This window comes from Cryptomeria japonica, chromosome 7 (genome assembly GCF_030272615.1).
Source record: "Cryptomeria japonica chromosome 7, Sugi_1.0, whole genome shotgun sequence".
NCBI lineage: Eukaryota > Viridiplantae > Streptophyta > Pinopsida > Cupressales > Cupressaceae > Cryptomeria > Cryptomeria japonica.
In genome coordinates, this window is record NC_081411.1 from 358261247 (window position 1) to 358282853 (window position 21607).

General features: G+C 37.5%; 1 protein-coding gene across 1 annotated transcript in view; it reads left to right on the top strand.

Moving 5' to 3' along the window:
- The window catches only part of LOC131072175 (disease resistance protein RUN1), a 30208-nt gene extending 24686 nt beyond the window's left edge, over positions 1-5522 (top strand). Inside the window, exon 2 of the mRNA XM_058008252.2 lies at positions 3496-5522. Within this exon, the coding sequence (XP_057864235.2) occupies positions 3496-5434 (1939 nt within the window). The 3' untranslated portion in view covers positions 5435-5522. The remainder of the gene's footprint in view (positions 1-3495) is intronic.
- Positions 5523-21607: the final 16085 nt, after the last annotated feature.

Consider the following 21607-nt stretch of genomic DNA (forward strand, 5'->3'; position numbering starts at 1 on the left):
GCACAACAAAACTCTTCAAGAGTCCAAATATGCTAAAGAGATAAAGAATCCAAATCCATGCACACAAGCATCCAATGAAGAGAACATCCCAATGGAAGAAGGCATCAAACCACCTGACCATATGGAACTAATATGGAACCAACCATGTTCTACAGAGAATGACAAAAGGTCCCACACACACTCTAGACCTAGGCTGACACCTAACAACCAAAGGATGTGAACATAACAATAACCACAACTAAAAAGTAACCACATGAACAATAAACCGAGATACAACACAATGCTAACCTAAAAGCATAGAACTCCTACAAACTAACCAACAAGCATGACATAAGGAAAAATGACACATGTAGGGAAGAGTGTCATCACATTTTATCCTCACATAGAAGGAATAACTACAAGATCTCCACCTATTACCCTTGATAAACATGTGGAACCATCTCAACCTATGAGATAATCAAGGGAGTTTGGTTTTGTTGTCTCCACAACCTTCCCAAGCTCATCTCGAGTCTCCACTCTAGGACTATGAGATGGGGCACCAAGACCATAATATTAGGCAACCCGACTAATAAATTATTAACGTTATCACTTGTTTAAAACAAGAAAAATTTCAATGTGTTCCTAGTAGTCTAGACCCCAAGCATCCTTACAAGGAACCTCTTAGTAGCCTATCTCTAATGACCTCAACCATCACATGAAAGCCCACACCCCCCAACCATGTTCCAAGACCTTAGGGTAAACAACATCAATAAAACAACAAGGAGGGAGGTTAATTCAAATTCACATAATAAGATCCACATATAAGTATTCAAATCTAAATCAATAACCAAACTGCCATAGTCCCAAATCACATAATATAATCAAGAGCCTCATAAATAATCAATAATTAGGAGAAAGACATGATCCCTCTTGTTTATCCATAAGTAATGCATTCCTCCACAACAAGGCAAGTTCATCTTACTGGAGCCATAAAATATTTAACAATCCATCTTTGATCAAAATACCAATTTTGGAAAACATAGGGAATCCAAACACAACCTCTGGTACAAAATGCAGAGTCAAATAAATTGACCCAAACTAAGAAAAAGACAACAAAAGAGTAAACAAGGCAGTCTTGCGCATTTGCAAAATTAAACACTGCATCTACAGAATGATTTAGCGCATTCACCTAGCAGTTCAACACATATAATGAACAAAACAATACTTTCACTCAACAATTTAGTGCATCCAAGACGTCTAGTGCATATAGGGAATAGGGTAGAGCATTTACAAAACCCTACAACATATTTAATTAGCCAAATAGCACGTTCAAAGCCCAAAATAATGCATTTACCAAATATTGTAGTGCATTTAGAGATTTGTTTAGTGCATACATGACAAAGAGGTAAAAAACACATAAATGAAAGCAAACTTGCGACTATAGCATCATAAAATTGCACCCTTTATAATTTTGATTGCATTTGGGTCTTCACCTTAGCATTTGCACCCCAGGCCTAACCAAGACCTGATTATGCTCATATCACTCCAGTATGACTGCATATTTTATTTTTTGCACCAACCAGGTACCTTGTCCTAGCCTAAAATAGGGTAGGACCAAGGCATGGCAGCTTGGTCCTCAATAGGACCATGGTGTCACGCCATGGCCCCCCCTTTAAACCCCTTTTGCCATTTTAAATTTGAGCGAGAAAACCAGCCCCATGTTGACTCATGTCAAAAAATCAGCATGTTCTTCGACAAGCAAGTATAAAATGAGGCTTTCCCCTCTCATTTTGATAACACGGATACATGTAATCAATCAAACAATTACATTCAATCATTCATCCAAGAATTCAAGCAAAAGAGAAGATAATTAGTCTTCTATCAAGCTTTGGAACAGCAATAAAGTCAAGATTCAAGCATTAAAGTAGACATTTACATCCCATTTTCTTAAAGACTTCATGAAACCCTAATCCCATGTGGAGACAAACAAATATAGATTAAACAAACAAATAAAAAGAATTATATGATAATCAAGATAGGATAGATAATTGAAATTGAAGCATGTATTTTAATTAAATAAAATGATAGCTGTATGTAATTCTAGAATCAATGATGATTAGATGATGTAAGTAGTGATCCAAATATTTTGTCATTGTCGAAAGATTAGTTATTTTAGTTTGATGAATGCTTCAAACTCTAAATTGAAATCATGAACCACATTTAGAAAAACTATACTTCTTAGCCATATTTAATCATATTATTTTTTTTGCCAAAATGAGACCAATCTTAAATAGGAATTAGCATAATTAATCTTTAAATCAAACTTAGTTTAATCCCAACTATGAGTTGCATGTATCTCAAAATACATTCTTCTACAATTTACACATGCTTTATCCTCATCTAGACTTAAGTATGGATACAAAATTATGCAGAAGTTATCAATAACTAGACAGTATTTATGACACAAATTTATATAATTGCTTTCTTAATTTTTCTAAAAAATTTAAAATAATATTTCACAATATTTAATATAGACTATTATCTAATTTAATGTATGCATGTTAACAAAAAAAAGTCAATTTAAATTAATTTAATAATAATTAAATAATAATTATCAAATTAAAAAATTAATAATATAAAAACTAAGATTAGTTAAACCTAATGTATAAGAAACCTCTACTTAAAAAATTAGAATTTAAATATCTCAAGACAAATGAAACCCAATAAAACAATCTGTAACTCTATCATATGTCTATTCTCAATATGTTTAAGAAACTATTTTAAAAACTCCATCCCCAACCTCATAATTTAATTATGAAATCTTCCACATGAGATTATTAGCCAACACTAAGTCAACAAAGAGCCTATTTCATTTGGGAAAAGTGAAGTCTAGAATATCATGAGAGATGGATCCCCTATTAAATTCGAGAAGGGAGTTGAACCCAAGATCTATGGGGAGCAAGCCCCAGCTGAAGCCAACTCATCTACCCATGTAGGACAATCATAAATGTTGAATATAAATATATTAAAATTTCGGTTAGTACATATGAAATGATAGGAGTGTAATGTGTCAGTTTTTGGACAGGTGTATTTTATTCAGTAAGTAACAATACATTATTATTATTATATTTGTAGTCATTTCAGTTTTCATTAATAATGTCTTATTTGAATGAATGAATAAAGTTGTCATTTATTTTTTAAAAATGAATTTTCTACTCGCTCTAACCAATTGAAACATAGAAAAGTAATATTTTAAGATTATTTAAAATAAAGAATAAATATAAACTATACAATTATTGTCTAAAATTTTTAATTTTCTATGCTGATTGGTTAAATTAATTAAAAGTTACAATTGAATGAATGGAATATTTGCCTTTGTAGGAACTAATAAATTCTTCTGTCTTCCTAGAAACTAATAAATTCTTCTAAAAATGATTGACGTAGAATAAGAAATAATGACAAACATATAAAAAATGATGAATATAATGTTCTATTGACCTACTCTGACAATTGCAGCTTTGAAGCTCGATTGGTAAAGATGGTGGTGAATGACCTCATCATGACATTGGACAGAGTGCCATTAGAGGTTGCCAAGCATCCAGTCAGATTGGATAGCGTCAAGAATGCTCTAATTCAGAAATTAAATCTCAATTCAATGAATGATGTGCTTAAAATTGGAATATGGGGTATCGGTGGTATAGGCAAGACCACAGCTGCCAAGGCTGTGTACAATAAAATCTATGGTGATTTTGAAGCTGCTTCATTTATAATTAATGTTCGAGACACTGCTGCAGAGGCTGCAGGACCTACAAAATTACAGAAAAAAGTCCTCAAAGATTTATGCAAATATGATGATGAAGTAGATAGTGTTGATGAGGGTATATTTTTATTCAGAGAACGTTTGAGAAGAAAGCGTGTTCTGCTTAGCTTAGATGATGTGGATGCTGTCATACAATTGAATGCTTTAGTTGGGGATTGGCTGGCCCCTGGCAGCAGAGTTATAATAACTTCGAGAGACAAACACATTCTCAATGTTGCTGGCATGTCATCCGACTGCATTCACGAGATGGTCGGATTGGATATAAATGATGGTCTCCACTTATTTAGTTGGCACGCTTTTCTCAGAGCATCTCCAAATCCCGACTACGAAGATCTATCAAAAAGAGTAGTTAAAGCTTGTAAAGGGCATCCTCTTTCTTTAGAAGTGATTGGATCATTCTTGTATGATAAGCAGGATGACATAGGTTGCTGGACAGAAGCTTTACACAACATTACTCTCAACCCAGATATTCAAGAAAGACTCAAAATCAGTTATAGTGCTCTTAGCGATGAGGAAAAGGAAATATTTGTGGATATTGCTTGCTTTTTCATTGGCGAGCAAAAAGCTTGTCCCATTGTTTTCTGGAAATCATTGTACAGGATGGTAGACACCGCTCTATCCAATCTTTCAATGAAGTTATTGATAAAGATTGACAACAAAGGAATTTTTGAGATGCATGATCATTTGCGAGATATGGGGCGGACAATTGCAGAAAAAGAAAAAGAGGGCACCCGACTATGGGAGGCTACCCATTTAAATACCATATCGAACGTCAACTTCTCTCGCCTTCGGCTCAATGGAGGCAATCCACAAAGGCTTACAACGCTGTGTAAACCTGGCCTTCGTTATCTTCATTTGCGTAATGTGCCCATCGAAGGCATGAAAGAACACACTCTACCCGTGCTTCCTCCAAGCCTGATATGGTTACGGTTGGAACATTGTCCCACTGCCATTGGGAAGAAGGGGGCAATAAAGAAGATCTTTGATGCAGTAAGGAAGCCATGTCATTCCAGATTTGTGGGTAACCATAGGGAATTGAAGATTATGCAACTAAAAGATATCAACTGCCTTTTTATCTCCTCCCTATTTTCACTTCCTAATATAGAGCTGCTGCAGCACTTGAACATGGAAAAATGTAAAAGCTTAGAAAATCTGCCTGATTCTATCGGCAACCTCTCAGGGCTAGTTCACTTGAATTTGAGAGGCTGTACTAGATTAAGTAGCCTCCCTAATACCATTGGCAACCTGTCAAAGCTGCAATATTTGAACTTGGAATGGTGTTATAGGTTAAGTAACCTACCTGATACCATTGGTAATCTGTCACAGCTGCAGCAATTGGACTTGGAAGGATGTGATAAGTTAACTAACCTCCCTGGTACTATTGGGAACCTGTCACAGCTGCAACACTTCAATTTGAGAGGGTGTTATAGGTCAAATAACCTCCCCAATACTATTGGCAATCTATCACAGTTGCAACACTTGGATTTGAAATGGTGCTATACATTGAATAACCTTCCTAATACTATTGGAAACCTTTTACGGTTACTACACTTAGACTTAAGAGGTTGTAGAAGCTTAAATAACCATCCTGATACCATTAACAACCTACCACAGCTGCAGTATTTTTTATGTTGAAACGCTTCTAAGCTGTGCTGTAAAACTAGTACATGCACCCGAAAGAGGTGCAATGATTAGACAGATAGAAAATCATATCTGAGTCATTAGAGAGTACAATTTGATTATTACATTAAAAGATTCTTTTATTAAATATCAGTTTTTATATACCATATAATATTTAAAATGTGGTGCTTTAAATATTATTATATGTGTATACAATATTATCTTTTGAAATTCATTTTTATTTTGTAGATAATGATGAGAAAAAATTCCAAAGATTCTATTTAATTTAAATTTTGAAAACAATTTAAAATACATATGATATCTTCTATGGTATTTGAAATATGTTCACATAACATATTTAGTTTTTTATTAGGGGAAAAACAGGTTTTGAGGGGACCCAAAATCCCATACAACAGGTTTTGGAGGGACCCAAAACCCAATAGATTTTATCGGGGTCTAGAACCCAACAAAGTAGGCTGCTAAAAGAAATAAATAATGAAAAACCGCAGCCAAAATCCAGCAAAGATGACTAACACCACCAACATCCAGCATAGTCACACCACACCAAACAAAGCTACAATTCCAAACTATAGCACGAGAGAGTAATTATCAAGGGTATAACAAGCACCCTCAGTCGAGTTTCAGGGTTTTGAAAGGTACCCCTAACCTTCATTAACAACACTAGATTACAACAAATATTCATGCGATTTGAATCTGACCAGTAGGGGTTTTGAGAGGCTCTCTCAACCTTCAAACTGGGTTTTAAAATGGAACCCAAAACCAGCAACCAGGGGTTTTGCCAGGCACCTTCAACCTTAAATGAAGAGCTCAGAACACGAAACCAAAGACAACAAAAAGACAGACTGGGCCCTTTAAAACTATTAGCAACCGACCTGCATGTGGGATAAACTAGGAACCCACAACTAGAAAAAGGGGGAACAAAGACCCCAAAAACCAGAAGGAAGAAGGCCAAACCAAGAAACAACAAAAAGGAACCAGTCCAGGAGACAAGCTAGGAGTCTGGGAAAAAGAACTCCCAGACCCACCCAAGGAGACACCTTTGAGAGAAGAAACAGACAGCCATAACCAACACCAAGAGGAGCACCAAAAGTCAAAAATCCCCAACATTCCATCTCTCCACCTCAATAGGAAAGAACTCCACCTCTACATGATGAAGAATGATTCAGAAAGACAACAACCAACGCTCTCCAACAGAAAGAAGAAACTAGTCCTTTCCCCTCCACCAAATGTCCACCTCCATAAAAAATATGGTCACCTCTAACAGAGAAGGAGGGGAAAATAACAAGAGCCAAGAAACCCCTCTCAAAAGTTCACACCAAAGACAACTTTCCACCTCAATAGGAGAGCTTCCCAACAAAGAAGAGCCAACAAAAGAAGCTCCTTCAAAAAACCAGAACTGCAAAAAATCCTCAGCACAGAGGAAAGGAGAGAACACAAAACAACAAAAGAGCCTCTCCACAAGAGATCCGCCAGGGTCCCAGATCTTCCCAAACACCCAAAACACCTCCATCATTGTCATAGCCTCCACTCCATCCTCTGCACCAAACTCCTCCACCCACCATTCCAACAAAGAAGAGCCTCAAAGATCCCCATCAGACAGAGTTCGCAGCATGGAAGGTGAAAGGAGGAGAGGGAGGAAATCATCCTCATCTGCAACACTGTCTTCCCCATCTTCTGCAACTCCTTCACATGAAACCCCTTCTGCTCCCGCTCTCCATAGAAATTTACATAACATATTTAGTTATAATCAATTGAAAGGATATTTTGTAACAACTTCAATTTTGTTTAGAATGTGATCCCCAAAATTCTTATACTATTTCATATAAACCTAACATGAGTTTTTTCTTGTTTATTGTTTATTCCTACACATTGGAATAAAATGACACTATAAACTAAATAGCCCTTCCTAATACCATTGGCAAGCTTTCATAGCTACTAGACTTGGACTTGAGAGAGTATAGAAGCTTAAATAACCTCTCTAATACCAATAATAACTTGTCATAGTTGTAGTAATCTTTTATGTTGAGATGCTTCCTAAGTTGTGGTGTAAAAAGATTCTAGTGTAGCTTTGAGTGATATCAACACAAATATTGACATTCTTTGTCTTTTTATATTGCACATAAATGTTAGCACCTATGCTATAAGGAGGTTCAATGACTGCGTCAACAAAAATCTATATGTAATCTAATATGTTAGAGTATAGTTCAATTACTACATTAGAAGATACATATTTTTATTTACCAATTGTATATTAGGTAATATTTTAATATGGGGTATATGCACGAAGTTGTGGTACCGAAAACGTGCCACACTTCAAAAAAAAATTAAAAAGCGCATAAGGCGCATGCCTTATGTGCATTGCAAACCTCAGACAAACCTTGCTCCACATTTTGGATGCATTTTGCATTCCAAACCCACGTTTTGGTGTTTTTGGGTGCTATTTTCTTGCACTCACCCTTTGTAAAAGCTTGAAATTGGGCATTAAGTTGTCCATCTCTCATCAAAATGCTGCCACACCATCGAAGAGCTTGAAGAGGTATGTATTTTTATTTTCTTATTGCCATTTTTATTATTAATTTGAAGATTAAACTAGGTTTATTGATTTAAATTTATTTTCATTACCAGGAAATGAGATTAGACAAGAAAATGTTGAAAACACTCAATCACCTCCTCATGAAGACCATATTGAAGAAGAACCACATCAATCAGCTCCTCATGAAGACCATATTGAAGAAGAAGCACATCAAGAACCTCCTACAATCCCTAGACACCCCATAGGTACACAAGAAAACCTATCAGGTCAAATAGAAAATAGCCAAAAAGAGCTTGAAGGTTTAATCACAAGGCTAAAAGATCCCACTGGAACAAACTCCCATAGGACAAACCTTGCTAGTTCTTTGCAATCTATTTTATCTCACATACAATCTCTGAGTGGGCAAATAAATTTTTGGTCCCGTAAGAAGGAAGAACAAAAGCAATTTTATGCTGACAAATTATCATATGCGGCAGTGAAGAAAAAGAAAATTAATAAATTTGACTTGTGTGCTCTTTTTATGGACCCTCGAACGAATCAACCTTTACACCCTGGATGTAGAAGATTCCCTATTCATTGGTGTCATCATGAAGGGATTAAGAACAATTTTTGGGATAGGTGGTGGATGGTATTTTTTCAGCCCCCATGCAATTATCATGAGGTACCCCAATACTTTTTGAGAAAACTATACTGTGAGTTTGTCCTTAATGAGATCCCAAACTATTTTGATTTTCTAGATTTCCAAGGTAGAGGTGGGGGTTCCTCGCATGATAGAGAAGGTGCACAGTGTGATCCAAATCTCCCACCAAGACCCTTGGCCAGACCTATGGTGGAGCATGTTATTATTCCTTCCATTGTGAAGGAGAGTATTGAGGTCAAAACTCTAGACTCGATTAGCTCACTCACTCAGACCCTTATACAGTATGCTAGTCCTATAGTAGAGGGTGATGCGAGTGATGATGTTGATTCTTCTAGGCATCGAGTTCCAGCTCATTTTTGTCTATCTTGTGGTTCTCTTTGCACTTATGATCCTAATAGTTCTGAGAATGCATGTGCACGAGCGGAGTTTGCTACAGAGAACATTGTCATGACAGAATCCTTGCTGAACGAAACATTTGGCATTGATACCCAGGTGAATTTCATTACAAGTTCATTTCATTCTTTTTATTAAATCTTATATGTAAATTTGAGAATATATCTAAATTAGTAAATTATTATGATAAAAAATCAAGGTCAAAGTGTTCACAATACTAGCAACATTCCTGCAGCACCCTTTTTCACTACTTCGTCGACTCCATAGGTATACAACGAGTGAAAAAATATAATTATTATATGTAGATAGTTGAACCTTATGTGAATGATTTTCTAATTACTGATTTTGGATGTCAAATAATTTGATGCTAGAGCTTCAACATCAACACCTCGTAGTGTATTTCATCGACAATCTTTCACCCAGGTAAACAATTTATCTTTAATGTTGTTATTAAATAATATATATAGATAGTTTTGGCGATTAATCAATATAATTTGTTTAATTTTTAGATGTTGAATTCAGAGACTCCTCCTGCTGTCTGCGCGTCAATGGAGAACGATGTTGTTGCAACATTAGTAAGTTCAACTGCTTTAATAGAAGTATGAGACATATTTGTAAATTTAGTAAATTTAGCATTACATTTGTTATCTTAATAATATGTTATTGAAAATTTTAACGATACTTGTATTTAGTTTAATTTATATTGTGATGCTTACAGGAGGGGCTTGTCACTCCAGATCATGAACGTGCACCTGTTGTGGATGAACATCATGATTATTTGTATGCGGTAAGTGACTATTCTATTATATGTCATTCTAAAATTCAATTTTTGTATCTGCTAACATCATTCTTTTCATTGTATCAGGTGGAGTTACAAAAAAGTCTGGAGAGGAGGTCGAGTGGACGTACTCGAAAGACACCTGCATCATATACATCTCCATCCCCTCGACAGGAAAAGATATCTCGTGATCTGTTTCCTTCCCCTAGAGGGAAATGAATAGAATACAATCCTATGTTGTATGCCTATATGCCAGTTTTGAACATATGTTTTGTATTACAAATATGCGACATTCTATCGCCATATGGCTTTTGGCAAGCTCATATTTGACTTTATTGGATACCATGATGTATGCCTATATGGCAAATTTGAACATATGTTTTGTATTACGAATATGTGACATTCTATGTCCATATGGCTTTTGGCAAGCCTCTATTTGACTTTATTGGATATCATGTTGTATGCCTTTATAGCAATTTTGAACATATGTTTTGTTTTATGAATATGTGAAATTTTAAGTCCATATGGCTTTTGGCAAGCCTATTTGTTTGTAATGGATATATTTGATAGTTTTAATAGTATACAATGTTGCATGGATTTGTATCTTTTTGGTTAATGCAAATCAATTATCATGGTTATCCATAATTGCAATACAAATGATTAGATGAATAATTGCACAAAGTTTATTATTACTTAAGCTTTGAAACTAAATATGTGTTTGTAATCCAAGACACAAGCCACCCCGACGCGTATGAGCTGGTGGTTTGGTGCCGCAACATGACCCCGCAAGATCAGACGGATCATTCTTATGGTTAACGAGCATGGAGAAACGCGATGCTAAATATTGACAACTTTGAGCAATTTGAGCACTTGGGCGATTTGGCTGCTAGGGTGTGGCCCGCAATGATTGGGCGAGTTGGAGAGAAAAAAGAAGGCATTCCTAGCGTAAACTCGGCCACCCTGACGCGTACAAGCTCACGGTTTGGTGCCGCGACGAGCGGATTGAAAGATGGGGCATTGTGCAACTTTTCATTGAACTCATCTAACGCTTTTTGTTGCAACCGAGAAAGAGTCGCCATGAGCAACTGGATCTGAGTCTACCCAAACCGAGAGAGGCTTTTTTAGATTTCCATAACACGACCCCGCAGAATTAGATGAATCATTCTTATAATTAACGGGCACGGAGAAACATGATGCCAAATACTGACAACTTTGAGCAATTTGAGCACTTGGGCGATTTGGCTGCTAGGGTGTGGCCTGCATCGATCGGGCGAGTTGGAGAGAAAAAAGAAGGCATTCCTAGCGTAAGCCCAGCCACCCTGACGCGTACGAGTTGATGATTCGGTGCCACGATGAGCGGATTGAAAGATGGGGCATTGTGCAACTTTTCATTGAACTCATCTGACGCTTTTTGTCACAACCGAGAAAGAGTCGCCACGAGCAACTGGATCCGAGTCTACCCAAACAGAGAGAGACTTTTTTATAGTGTCATAACATGACCCCGCAGGATTAGACGGATCGTTCTTATGATTAACGAGCATGGAGAAACACGATGCCGAATATTGACAACTTTAAGCAATTTGAGCACTTAGACGATTTGGCTGCTAGGGTGTGGCCTGCAACGATTAGGCGAGTTGGAGACCAAAAATAAGGCATTCCTAGCGTAAACCTACCCACCCCAACACGTATGAGATTACGGTTCGGTGTCGCGATGAGCGGATTGAAAGATGGGGCATTGTGCAACTTTTCATTGAACTCATCTGACGCTTTTTGTCGCAACCGAGAAAGAGTCACCACGAGCAACTGAATCCGAGTCTACCCAAACTGAGAGGGGTTTTTTTAGAGTGCCATAACATGACCCCGCAGGATCAGACAGATCATTCTTAAATGTCACTAACATCGAGAAAAACCATCCCAAATTTTGATAATTTTTCACACTTTGAGTGATTGACAACAAATGAGCATTTTTACATCTTTTACCATATTAGCATGGTATACTTCACGAAATGATCCCATGTGATCTCTAATGGTCCAAAATGACATTATTTACATAAAATCACACAAAACAAGACAAAAACATAATTTTTTATATTGCAATGCCCCAAGTAGTCAAAAATACAAGTCATGTACATATATCCAAATAAGATTGATATTACATTTTTTTACATTTACATTTAATCCAATGAACCATCTGGATCTGCTCTACTCTTTATCATGTCTAGTATGGCCTCATGGTCAGACTCACGAACCTTCCATAGGTTCTTGTTTAGTGGTCTACCCCCATATCTGATCAAATGAACATTTGAAGCTACAATAAGGTTAGAATAATGAAGAATCTTCCTATGTGTCTCGAAGTCCTCGAACAACCACAAGTTAGACTTCTTCACTAGGTACCTTCTAAGCCATGTACCAACAACAACTACCGATCCTATGGGCTACTCAATATTTTCTCCATCTACCATAGGGCGATCCAATTTCTTTTTTGCGTCCACACAACGACACAGGTAATAATTTGTTCCTTCTTCATTGTCTTTAGCTGCAATTACTGCATAAACATGCCTTGCAATGATAAAGTGAGAAGAATTTAGCAAACAACTAAGGTAAAATATTAAAGTACAAAAAATTGCACGTGGATAATTTACCTGGTTGGACTAAATCTGACACATGGTCAAAGTCAATTGATGCTTCCATTTGTGTGAGTTGTAGTGCACTCGGAGGTCGGTATGTCTCAAGTGGGATTAGAGGTCTCCTACACCATTCGTCCACCCACTCCTTTGACTCACAATCATTATAGGCACCATCTCTACATGAAGAACAATAACATGCCATCCGCCACGTATGGATAGTCCATGAACTTGCATTAGAGCTTTTGAAAGAGTGTAGCTCACTCAATCCTGTCAATGTACAACAATCTTCTAATTTTGCAATGTTAGTATCATCTACCAACCAAAAAAAACTACGAACTAAAGACTTACCCTGATTACCTGGACCAATTGTACCATTGCACCATTGAACAATTGATTTTGCATCTTTCAAGTTTGCATTCCCTTTGTACTTTAACTCTTCTCATGCTAAAGCTCTTTTAATACATGCTCCTGCACCATCATGCTCCCCTTTTCCATGCCCAGCCACAGAGAAATTCCACATATGTTGAATAGCAGTCAACTTATGCATCCTACTCAACCAATAAAACATCTGAGAGTTCTTAAATTGTGATGCACAATTATCTGACCATATGATATGTTGACGGAATGATATGCCTCGGCTAGCCAAATCATCGTAGAACATCTGAAAACAACCTTGCACAAACTCTGTAGAGTGTGAGCGATCATCACTGATGTAAAAATGATACCCCTCAATATCTTCCTATCCTCTTCCATACTATCATGTGCATGAATGAATGCTATATGCACAAATATGGCAACTTGTGTGGAGTTGTAATATTGTGATTGCACCTCGTTCCGTGGTTGTAGTGTGTAGTTCTCTGCAAAGTCAACAATTGAAACGATTGTATGAAGTGGAAATGTGTCCTTGCATAGCTTAAATTGTGAGTCCAACCAACGAGCTTCATGGTTATGCCTTGCATACTCATACACTATATTCTCATGAAAGATGCCCATAAACTGATACACTGAAATCTTCTCACTAACCAATTCACATCTTTTTGCTTCTTTTCCATCTTTTAGCATGTAGGCCACTGTCTTATATTTTTCAAATTCTACTAATTCATTACCAATTTCTTGTCCAATATCCATATGTTGACAAATTTGTAAATGTCACAATGCACCACAATCAACACATGTGCCATCCAAGCAACACTTATTGTAATATACTTGACCATCTACTCTTTCACATAAGATGCTAGATATGAATTCCCTTGAAGATGTCGGTGGACCATTTATGTTGCATTCCTGCAAAACATTGTTAGCATGAAAATCTATACATATGCGTTGATAAACATCACAATGGTTAGAAAATTCAATATGTACTCTACAGCAACAAGTTGTGCGTGTATGATTTATTTTGACATAAAAAGGCTTTACCATTTCAAAGAACCTTTGACTAATTTTTATTTGAGGATACATACGTTGAAACTTGGCAAAAAATTGTGTTTGAGTCATATCCAAAAAATGTTTCGGATGTGGATCACGGATTTTACTACCAATCCTCCTTCTTACAACATCTCTTTGATTTGGAGAGACCCTTGTGTTATTCTTCCAAAAATCTTCAATTAGGGATCTCAAGGCTTCAACAATTGCTTTATCTTTTTGTGGTAATCTATCGGAAAATGCCAACAACTCATTGTTATATGGATCCTCCACTCTTTGTCACCTTCCCAAAGCTCTCATTAGAGTTTGTCTACTTATCTTCAATTGTTTACTTGTCTTTCTAAGGAGGCGAGCTTTCTTAGTTTGAGTGCTTACAATTGTTGATGTAATGACACGTCGTGTGGCATTACTATCTTTTGTGCATGAGTTAGAACCAACAGTATCATATGTATTCATCAGATTCTTCACAATAGATTTGTCGCTTGATTCAATCGATGTTCTTAGCCCAAGAATCTTCATTATAGGCCTAAATTTCAGATTTCTCATCATTTCAACAAATAGTTGACATCTTCCTATCTCATTTAAAGGCTCAAAAAATATTTTCCATATCCGGTTAGCATGTCTTTGACAAGTACGCTTCGGAAACTTGTCAACCATTGGTTTCAAAACATTAGCATCAATATCAATCAAATACTTAGGCTTTCTATGCAATACTCTAGGAGGTGTTCTCAAACTTTGAGTTATCTCAAGATTAGGAATGTCAACAACATTAGGGATAGGTGGCATAACTTCAACCGGAGATGAAAATGATGACATACCTTGAAATTGAGGTGTATAAGATGGTGTAGCTCCAATACTTGATGTCAGTCATGAAGTACTTGCAACGTCAAATGTCACAGAGGAAGTGCATTCAATATGAGATGTTGTAGACACCAACAGTGTGCCAATAAGAGATGGTGTGCCTTCAACTTGAGATGTAAGAGATGGGGTGCCTTCAACTTGAATTGTGGTAGACATGCTCTCAACCTTGGGATTCAATTGTCTCATTGCATGAAGGTTTTGCATCCGTTGCCTTTGTGTGGCCAATTTTGTCTCTCTCTTAGATTGGATGGATATTTCATGTTCCTCTTCAATTAGCACCTCTTCAATTGACACCTTTTCTTCTATGGTATTCAATTTCCTTTGTTCACGATGTTGCTTCATTCCTTCTCTTTTTTTTGCATTCTTAGCTTCACACTCTTCCGGTGTTACATTTTTTGGTCATTTCCTCGACATGATGATGATTATGCATATGTTAAAATGGATATATGAAATTGAAATTATTTCATGTATTCCTTTTCTAAATTATTTCATAAGATCTTAAAAAGGATGTATGAAATTGCAAATTTTGTTTTAAACCACTAAACAAATAATTTTCTTATGCAACTTCCTTCAAATGCATTGTTAAATCTAATGCAAATCTAATAGGATTATAACCAATTTTGACTCACACTTTTATTCTAACATTTAAATAAAATAACACTTAATAAGTATTTGAATTCTAAAAACAAGAAAATATTACCTCAATTATTCAAATTTGATAAAAAAAACTATGTTCTTCCTCTTTGACATTGCCAAATGAAAAAAAGGTGGTGGAGAGCTAATGGAATGTATAAAATAACCTTGCATAAAATGTCAACCCCATGAAAAAAGCATTTTTTTGTCTGATCATGCACAGAAAGAAGACAAAATGAGAGAATGTGGGCTTGGATCACGGGTCAAGGGTCCCATATAACCGTTTTTTAGTGCAACTCATTTGGCTAGCGCCAAATGACTTCCATTGAAATTTTTTACCTTAAACTAAACACTAACTGTATACCCTATAACCTTTTTTTTGTGCAGCTCATTTGGCTAGCGCCAAATGACTTCCATTGAAATTTTTTACCTTTGATAAATTTCTACTCTATACCCTATAACCTTGTTTTTGTGCAGCTCATTTGGCTAGTGCCACTAGCCATATTTTGCGCTAGCCAAATGACTTCCATTGAAATTTTTTAACCTTTGATAAATTTCTACTCTATACCCTATAGTTTGATAGCCACAACCATAAAAATTAAACCATATGACTCTTTAGGACATAATATGGTGTCTTAGGACATAATATGGTGTCTTAGGACACCATATGACCCCTTAGGTGTCGTTATGGGTCGTATAGTGTCCTAGGGGTCATATGGTGACTTATGACCCCTTAAGACACCATATGACCCCTTAGGACACAATATGGTGTCGTTATGGGTTGTAAGGGGTCATATGGTGTCCTATGACCCCTTACGACACCATATGACCCCCTAGGACACAATATGGTGTCGTTATGGGTCGTATGGTGTCCTAAGGGGTCATATGGTGTCCTCTAACCCCTTATGACACCATATGACCCCTTAGGACACAATATGGTGTGGTTATGGGTTGTATGGTGTCCTAAGGGGTCATATGGTGTCCTATGACCCCTTAGGACACCATATGACCCTTAGGACATAATATGGTGTCGTTATGGGTCGTATGGACACCTAAGGGGTCATATGGTGTCCTATGGGGCCATAGGACACCATATGACCCCTTACGTGTCGTTATGGGTCGTATGGTGTCGTAAGGGGTCATATGGTGTCCTATTGCCCCTTAGCACACCGTATGACCCCTAGGACACAATACAATGTCGTTATGGGTCGTATGGTGTCCTAAGGGGTCATATGGTGTCCTCTGACCCCTTAGAACACAATACAGTGTCGTTATGGGTCGTATGGTGTCCTAAGGGGTCATATGGTGCCTTATGACCCCTTAGGACACCATATGACCCCTTAGGACACAATATGGTGTTGTTATGGGTCGTATGGTGTCCTGAGGGGTCATATGGTGTCTTATGACCCCTTAGGACACCATATGACCCCTTAGGACACAATATGGTGTCGTTATGGGTCGTATGGTGTCCTAAGGGGTCATATGGTGTCCTATGACCCCTTAGGACACCATGTGACCCCTTAGGACATAATATGGTGTCGTTATGGGTCGTATGGACATCTAAGAGGTCATATGGTGTCCTATGACCCCTTAGGACACCATATGACCCCTAGGACACAATAGGGTGTCATTATGGGTCATATGGTGTCCTAAGGGGTCATATGGTGTCTTATGACCCCTTAGGACACCATATGACCCCTTAGGACATAAAATGGTGTCGTTATTGGTCGTATGGACACTTAAGGGGCCATATGGTGTCCTATGGGGCCATAGGACACCATATGACCCCTTAGGTGTCGTTATGGGTGGTATGGTGTCGTAAGGGGTCATATGGTATCCTATGGCCCCTTAGGACACCATATGACCCCCTAGGACACAATAGGGTGTCGTTATGGGTCCTATGGTGTCCTAAGGGGTCATATGGTGTGTTATGACCCCTTAGGACATAATATGGTGTCGTTATGGGTTGTATAAACACCTAAGGTGTCATATGGTGTCCTATGGGGCCATAGGACACCATATGACCCCTTAGGTGTTGTTATGGGTTGTATGGTGTCGTAAGGGGTCATATGGTGTCCTATGACCCCTTAGGACACCATATGACCCCCTAAGACACAATAGGGTGTCGTTATGGGTCGTATGGTGTCATAAGGGGTCATATGGTGTCTTATGACCCCTTAGGACACCATATGACCCCTTAAGACACAATATGGTGTCATTATGGGTCGTATGGTGTCCTAAGGGGTCATATGGTTTCCTATGATAGGACCCCTTAGGACACCATATGACCCCTTAGGACATAATATGGTGTTTTTATGGGTCGTATGGACACCTAAGGGGTCATATGATGTCCTATGGGGCCATAGGACACCATATGACCCTTTAGGTGTCGTTATGGGTTGTATGGTGTCGTAAGGGGTCATACGGTGTCCTATGGCCCTTAGGACACCATATGACCCCCTAGGACACAATAGGGTGTTGTTATGGGTCGTATGGTGTCCTAAGGGGTCATATGGTGTCTTATGACACCTTAGGACACCATATGACCCCTTAGGACACAATACGGTGTCGTTATGGGTCATATGGTGTTCTAAGGGGTCATATGGTGTCCTATGACCCCTTAGGACACCATATGACCCGTTAGGACACAATATGGTGTCGTTATGGGTCGTATGGACACCTAAGGGGTTATATGGTGTCCTATAAGGCCATAGGATGCCATATGACCCCTTAGGTGTCGTTATGGGTCGTATGGTGTCGTAAGGGATCATATGGTTTCCTATGACCCCTTAGGACACCATATGACCCCTTAGGACACAATAGGGTGTTGTTATGGGTCGTATGGTGTCATAAGGGGTCATATGGTTTCCTATGACCCTTTAGGACACCATATGACCCCTTAGGACACAATATGGTGTCGTTATGGGTCGTATGGTGTCCTAAAGGGTCATAGGACACCATATAACCCCTTAGGACACAATATGACCCCTAAGGACACCTAAGGGGTCATATGGTGACCTATGACCCATTAAGACACCATATGGTGTTGTTATGGGTTGTATGGTGTCCTAAGGGGTCATATGGTGTCCTATGACCACTTAGGACAAAATATGGTGTCGGTATGGGTCCTATGGTAACCTAAGAGGTCATATGGTGTCTTATGACCCCTTAGGACACCATATGACCCCTTAGGTGTCCTTAGGGGTCATTTTGTGTCCTAAGGGGTCATATGGTGTCCTATGACCCCTTAGGACCTAGAGAGAGGAGGGAGTGAGGAAAAAACTGAGGGAAAGAGGTGAGAGAGGGAATTAGATGGGTGTAAGGATGAAGAGGGAGATAGCTCGAGGGATAGGAGAATAAGGGAATTGTGAGAGCTAGAGAGGGGAGGGACAAATAGGAGTTTGTATCTATTCCACATTTGGCGCGCGCCAAATAGGGAGAGTGCCAAATGTGTACATAGAAACCCCCATCTCACCTCTCCCTTCTTTATCTCGCTTCCCTCATAGTTCCATCTCTCTCTATGAACTAAATCTCATATTCTCTCTCTCCCCTTACCTCTTCTCGGGCTCTTCATTCTTATAGATACATACTCTTCTTTGTCCCTCCCCTTTCTAGCTCTCACAATTACCTTATTCTGCTATCCCTCGAGCTATCTCCCTCTTCATCCTTATTTGGCGTGCGCCAAATGGAATATCCATTTATCACATTTGGCACACGCCAAATAGGGCGAGCACCAAATGGCTCGCTTTGGGAAACACCAAACCTATGGTTTGGATTTGCCTTGGGCATCCAGCCCAAAGGTTTGGACGACCATTTCAGGCTAGAGACGTGTTTTTGTCAGAAAATTGAAAATTTTGACATATTTTTGGTCGTGCTCTGCGTCAGGTTTGCACGTGTTTCAATGAAGTTAAAAAAATCCCATGGTAAACTCGAGCTCCCTCTTAGCTATCCAAAAATGTAATTTATTTCAAATTTTGATTTCGTTAAGTCTTTCATCTATAATTTCTTTTATTAGTGTGTCTGTTTTTTGTCAAAAACCAACATGCACTATTTTGGGTCTAGATTTTTACATGTTCATCAGATTTTAAAAAAAATTACATTTTTAGAAACTAGAATCCATTCTACACAATTTTTTTTTAAATTTTTTTTGATTTTTGATTTGTTTTCAATGATTTTAGGGGGGAGCACCCTCAAATTTTTGTTTTTCAGGATGTGTCCACTTCGAAAATTAGTAAAAAATTATATACTCATTAAAAAATTAGTTGAAAATTCCGGCATAAACTACAAGGTGTTAGCTAATTTCTCACCAAAGTGATTTTAAAAATTCAAAAAAATAGTTAACATTTTAGGTGGGCCACAATAGACACTATGTTATGTTTTTTGCATAAAAACAGGACAACTTTTTGTGGCCCCCCTTTTTGAAGCCCTTAATCTCCACCATTTTCAAAAAAAATTAGTATTTTAGAAAGTAGACTCGAAGCACTCTGACTCTTGTTCTTGTTGCATCTTCAAATTTGGAGTGTAGCTATTTTCAATTTGTCGTTGAAGTTCAGACTTTGCTGATTTTAGAAAAAAAAGTGGCATCTTAAGACCCCCTTTTGGTACCACAACTTGGTGCACATACCCTATGGTGCATTATAATTTTTACTTATTTTTAATATTGATTATAGAGTAACAAAACAAATTTACAAAATCAAAATTTTTATATCCTTACCGGCCTCAAAAAATCCATGCTACTATAACAAACTGTTAATGTTTGACCCTCCTAGATCCCTAACTACAAAGGACTGATAAGTGCTATATATCTCATTAGATACAAAAATATGATACTATGTACAATGACTAAAAGATTACATCCATGCAACTCAACCCATGAGGCTTTCCATCTAGACCAACCTCTAGTCATCTCTCATCTGGGTTGAGTATATCATCTGTTGGCGAATCAGGGCTCTATTGCCTCTAATTTCCTCCAATAGGACATCCAAGGTACTGACAAAGGGTGTACCTTCAACGTTGAGCCTATAACATGTGTAGTCATGAGAGAGCTCATGCGCAAAGATCTCAGTATGACCATCGCTCAGAAATCTCTGGAACTTCTCCTTGTTCAACCGAATCACTAAGTCCACTTGAGAAGAGACAAAATAATGTGTGTCTATTAAAAGACTCAATAAGGACCCTCTTTTCCTTGAAACCTATCTTCATTTCTTATTTTCCATATATACCAAAGAATTTCACATGATAAAAAATTCTAGAATGAATTGTTATCAATTTTAATGCCTTTAATATAACCAATAACAATATCAAGAAGAGTGACATGCAATGGGAATGAGAAACCAAACATTAGCCAAATTTCTTTAGCAACAATACACTCAAAGAAAATATGCCTAGTAGTTTCAGTAACTTTATATATGTTACAAATCACATCTCTATTATGGTCAAATCTGATAGGAAGGTTATTAGTAAGTAGTAACCATCTAAAAATCTTCTTTTGGGGAGCAATCGACTTGTTCCATACTGATTTAAACAGCTTACCCCATTGCATGGGTGTCAAGTCAATATACCAAAGAGAGTTAATGCGATTGAGAATGCAATCATTATACATAAGAGAGTTATAAACCGAGATAGAATTCAACTTACATAACTTAGTGTTGTCACACCAAGAGAGGTCAACAAACCTATTTTCAATAGTTACACATCTTTTGGGGTGCTGCAAGGAAACACAAGCATTAAACATTATATTATAAGTTCTCTTATTGGAAGCAAGAAGATGATACTTACCAAAGAGATCAGATAATAATTTAACCAAATATCTTTAAAACAACAAATACCTCTGTTAGCCCAACTTCTAGTAGAGCAGCCTTCAGTGAGGGCAAGGGACTTACCATTGTGGAATAAATTCCACCATATAGACCTTTCCCCACAAATGAGATCATCCTCGTTGACCCAATTGTTAGATATGTTATGCCTAACACTCTCCCACACCTTCCAAATTGACTTGAGCACAGATGAGCCCGCAGTAGAGACAGAGAAATTTCCAAGAATTTTATTTTTGTGTATAATGTATTATTTTTATAGGTTTATTTTTATTTGTAAAAAATGATAAGAAAAAAAATGTTTAAAGATGCTATTTAATTTGAATTTTGAAACATAGCTTTAAAATGCATATAATGTCTTCTATGATATTTGAATATTAAGACATTATATAATTGGTTATAATCAATTGAAAGAATTTTTCATAATAACTACAATTTTGTTTAGAATGTGATCCCAATTTTCTTTG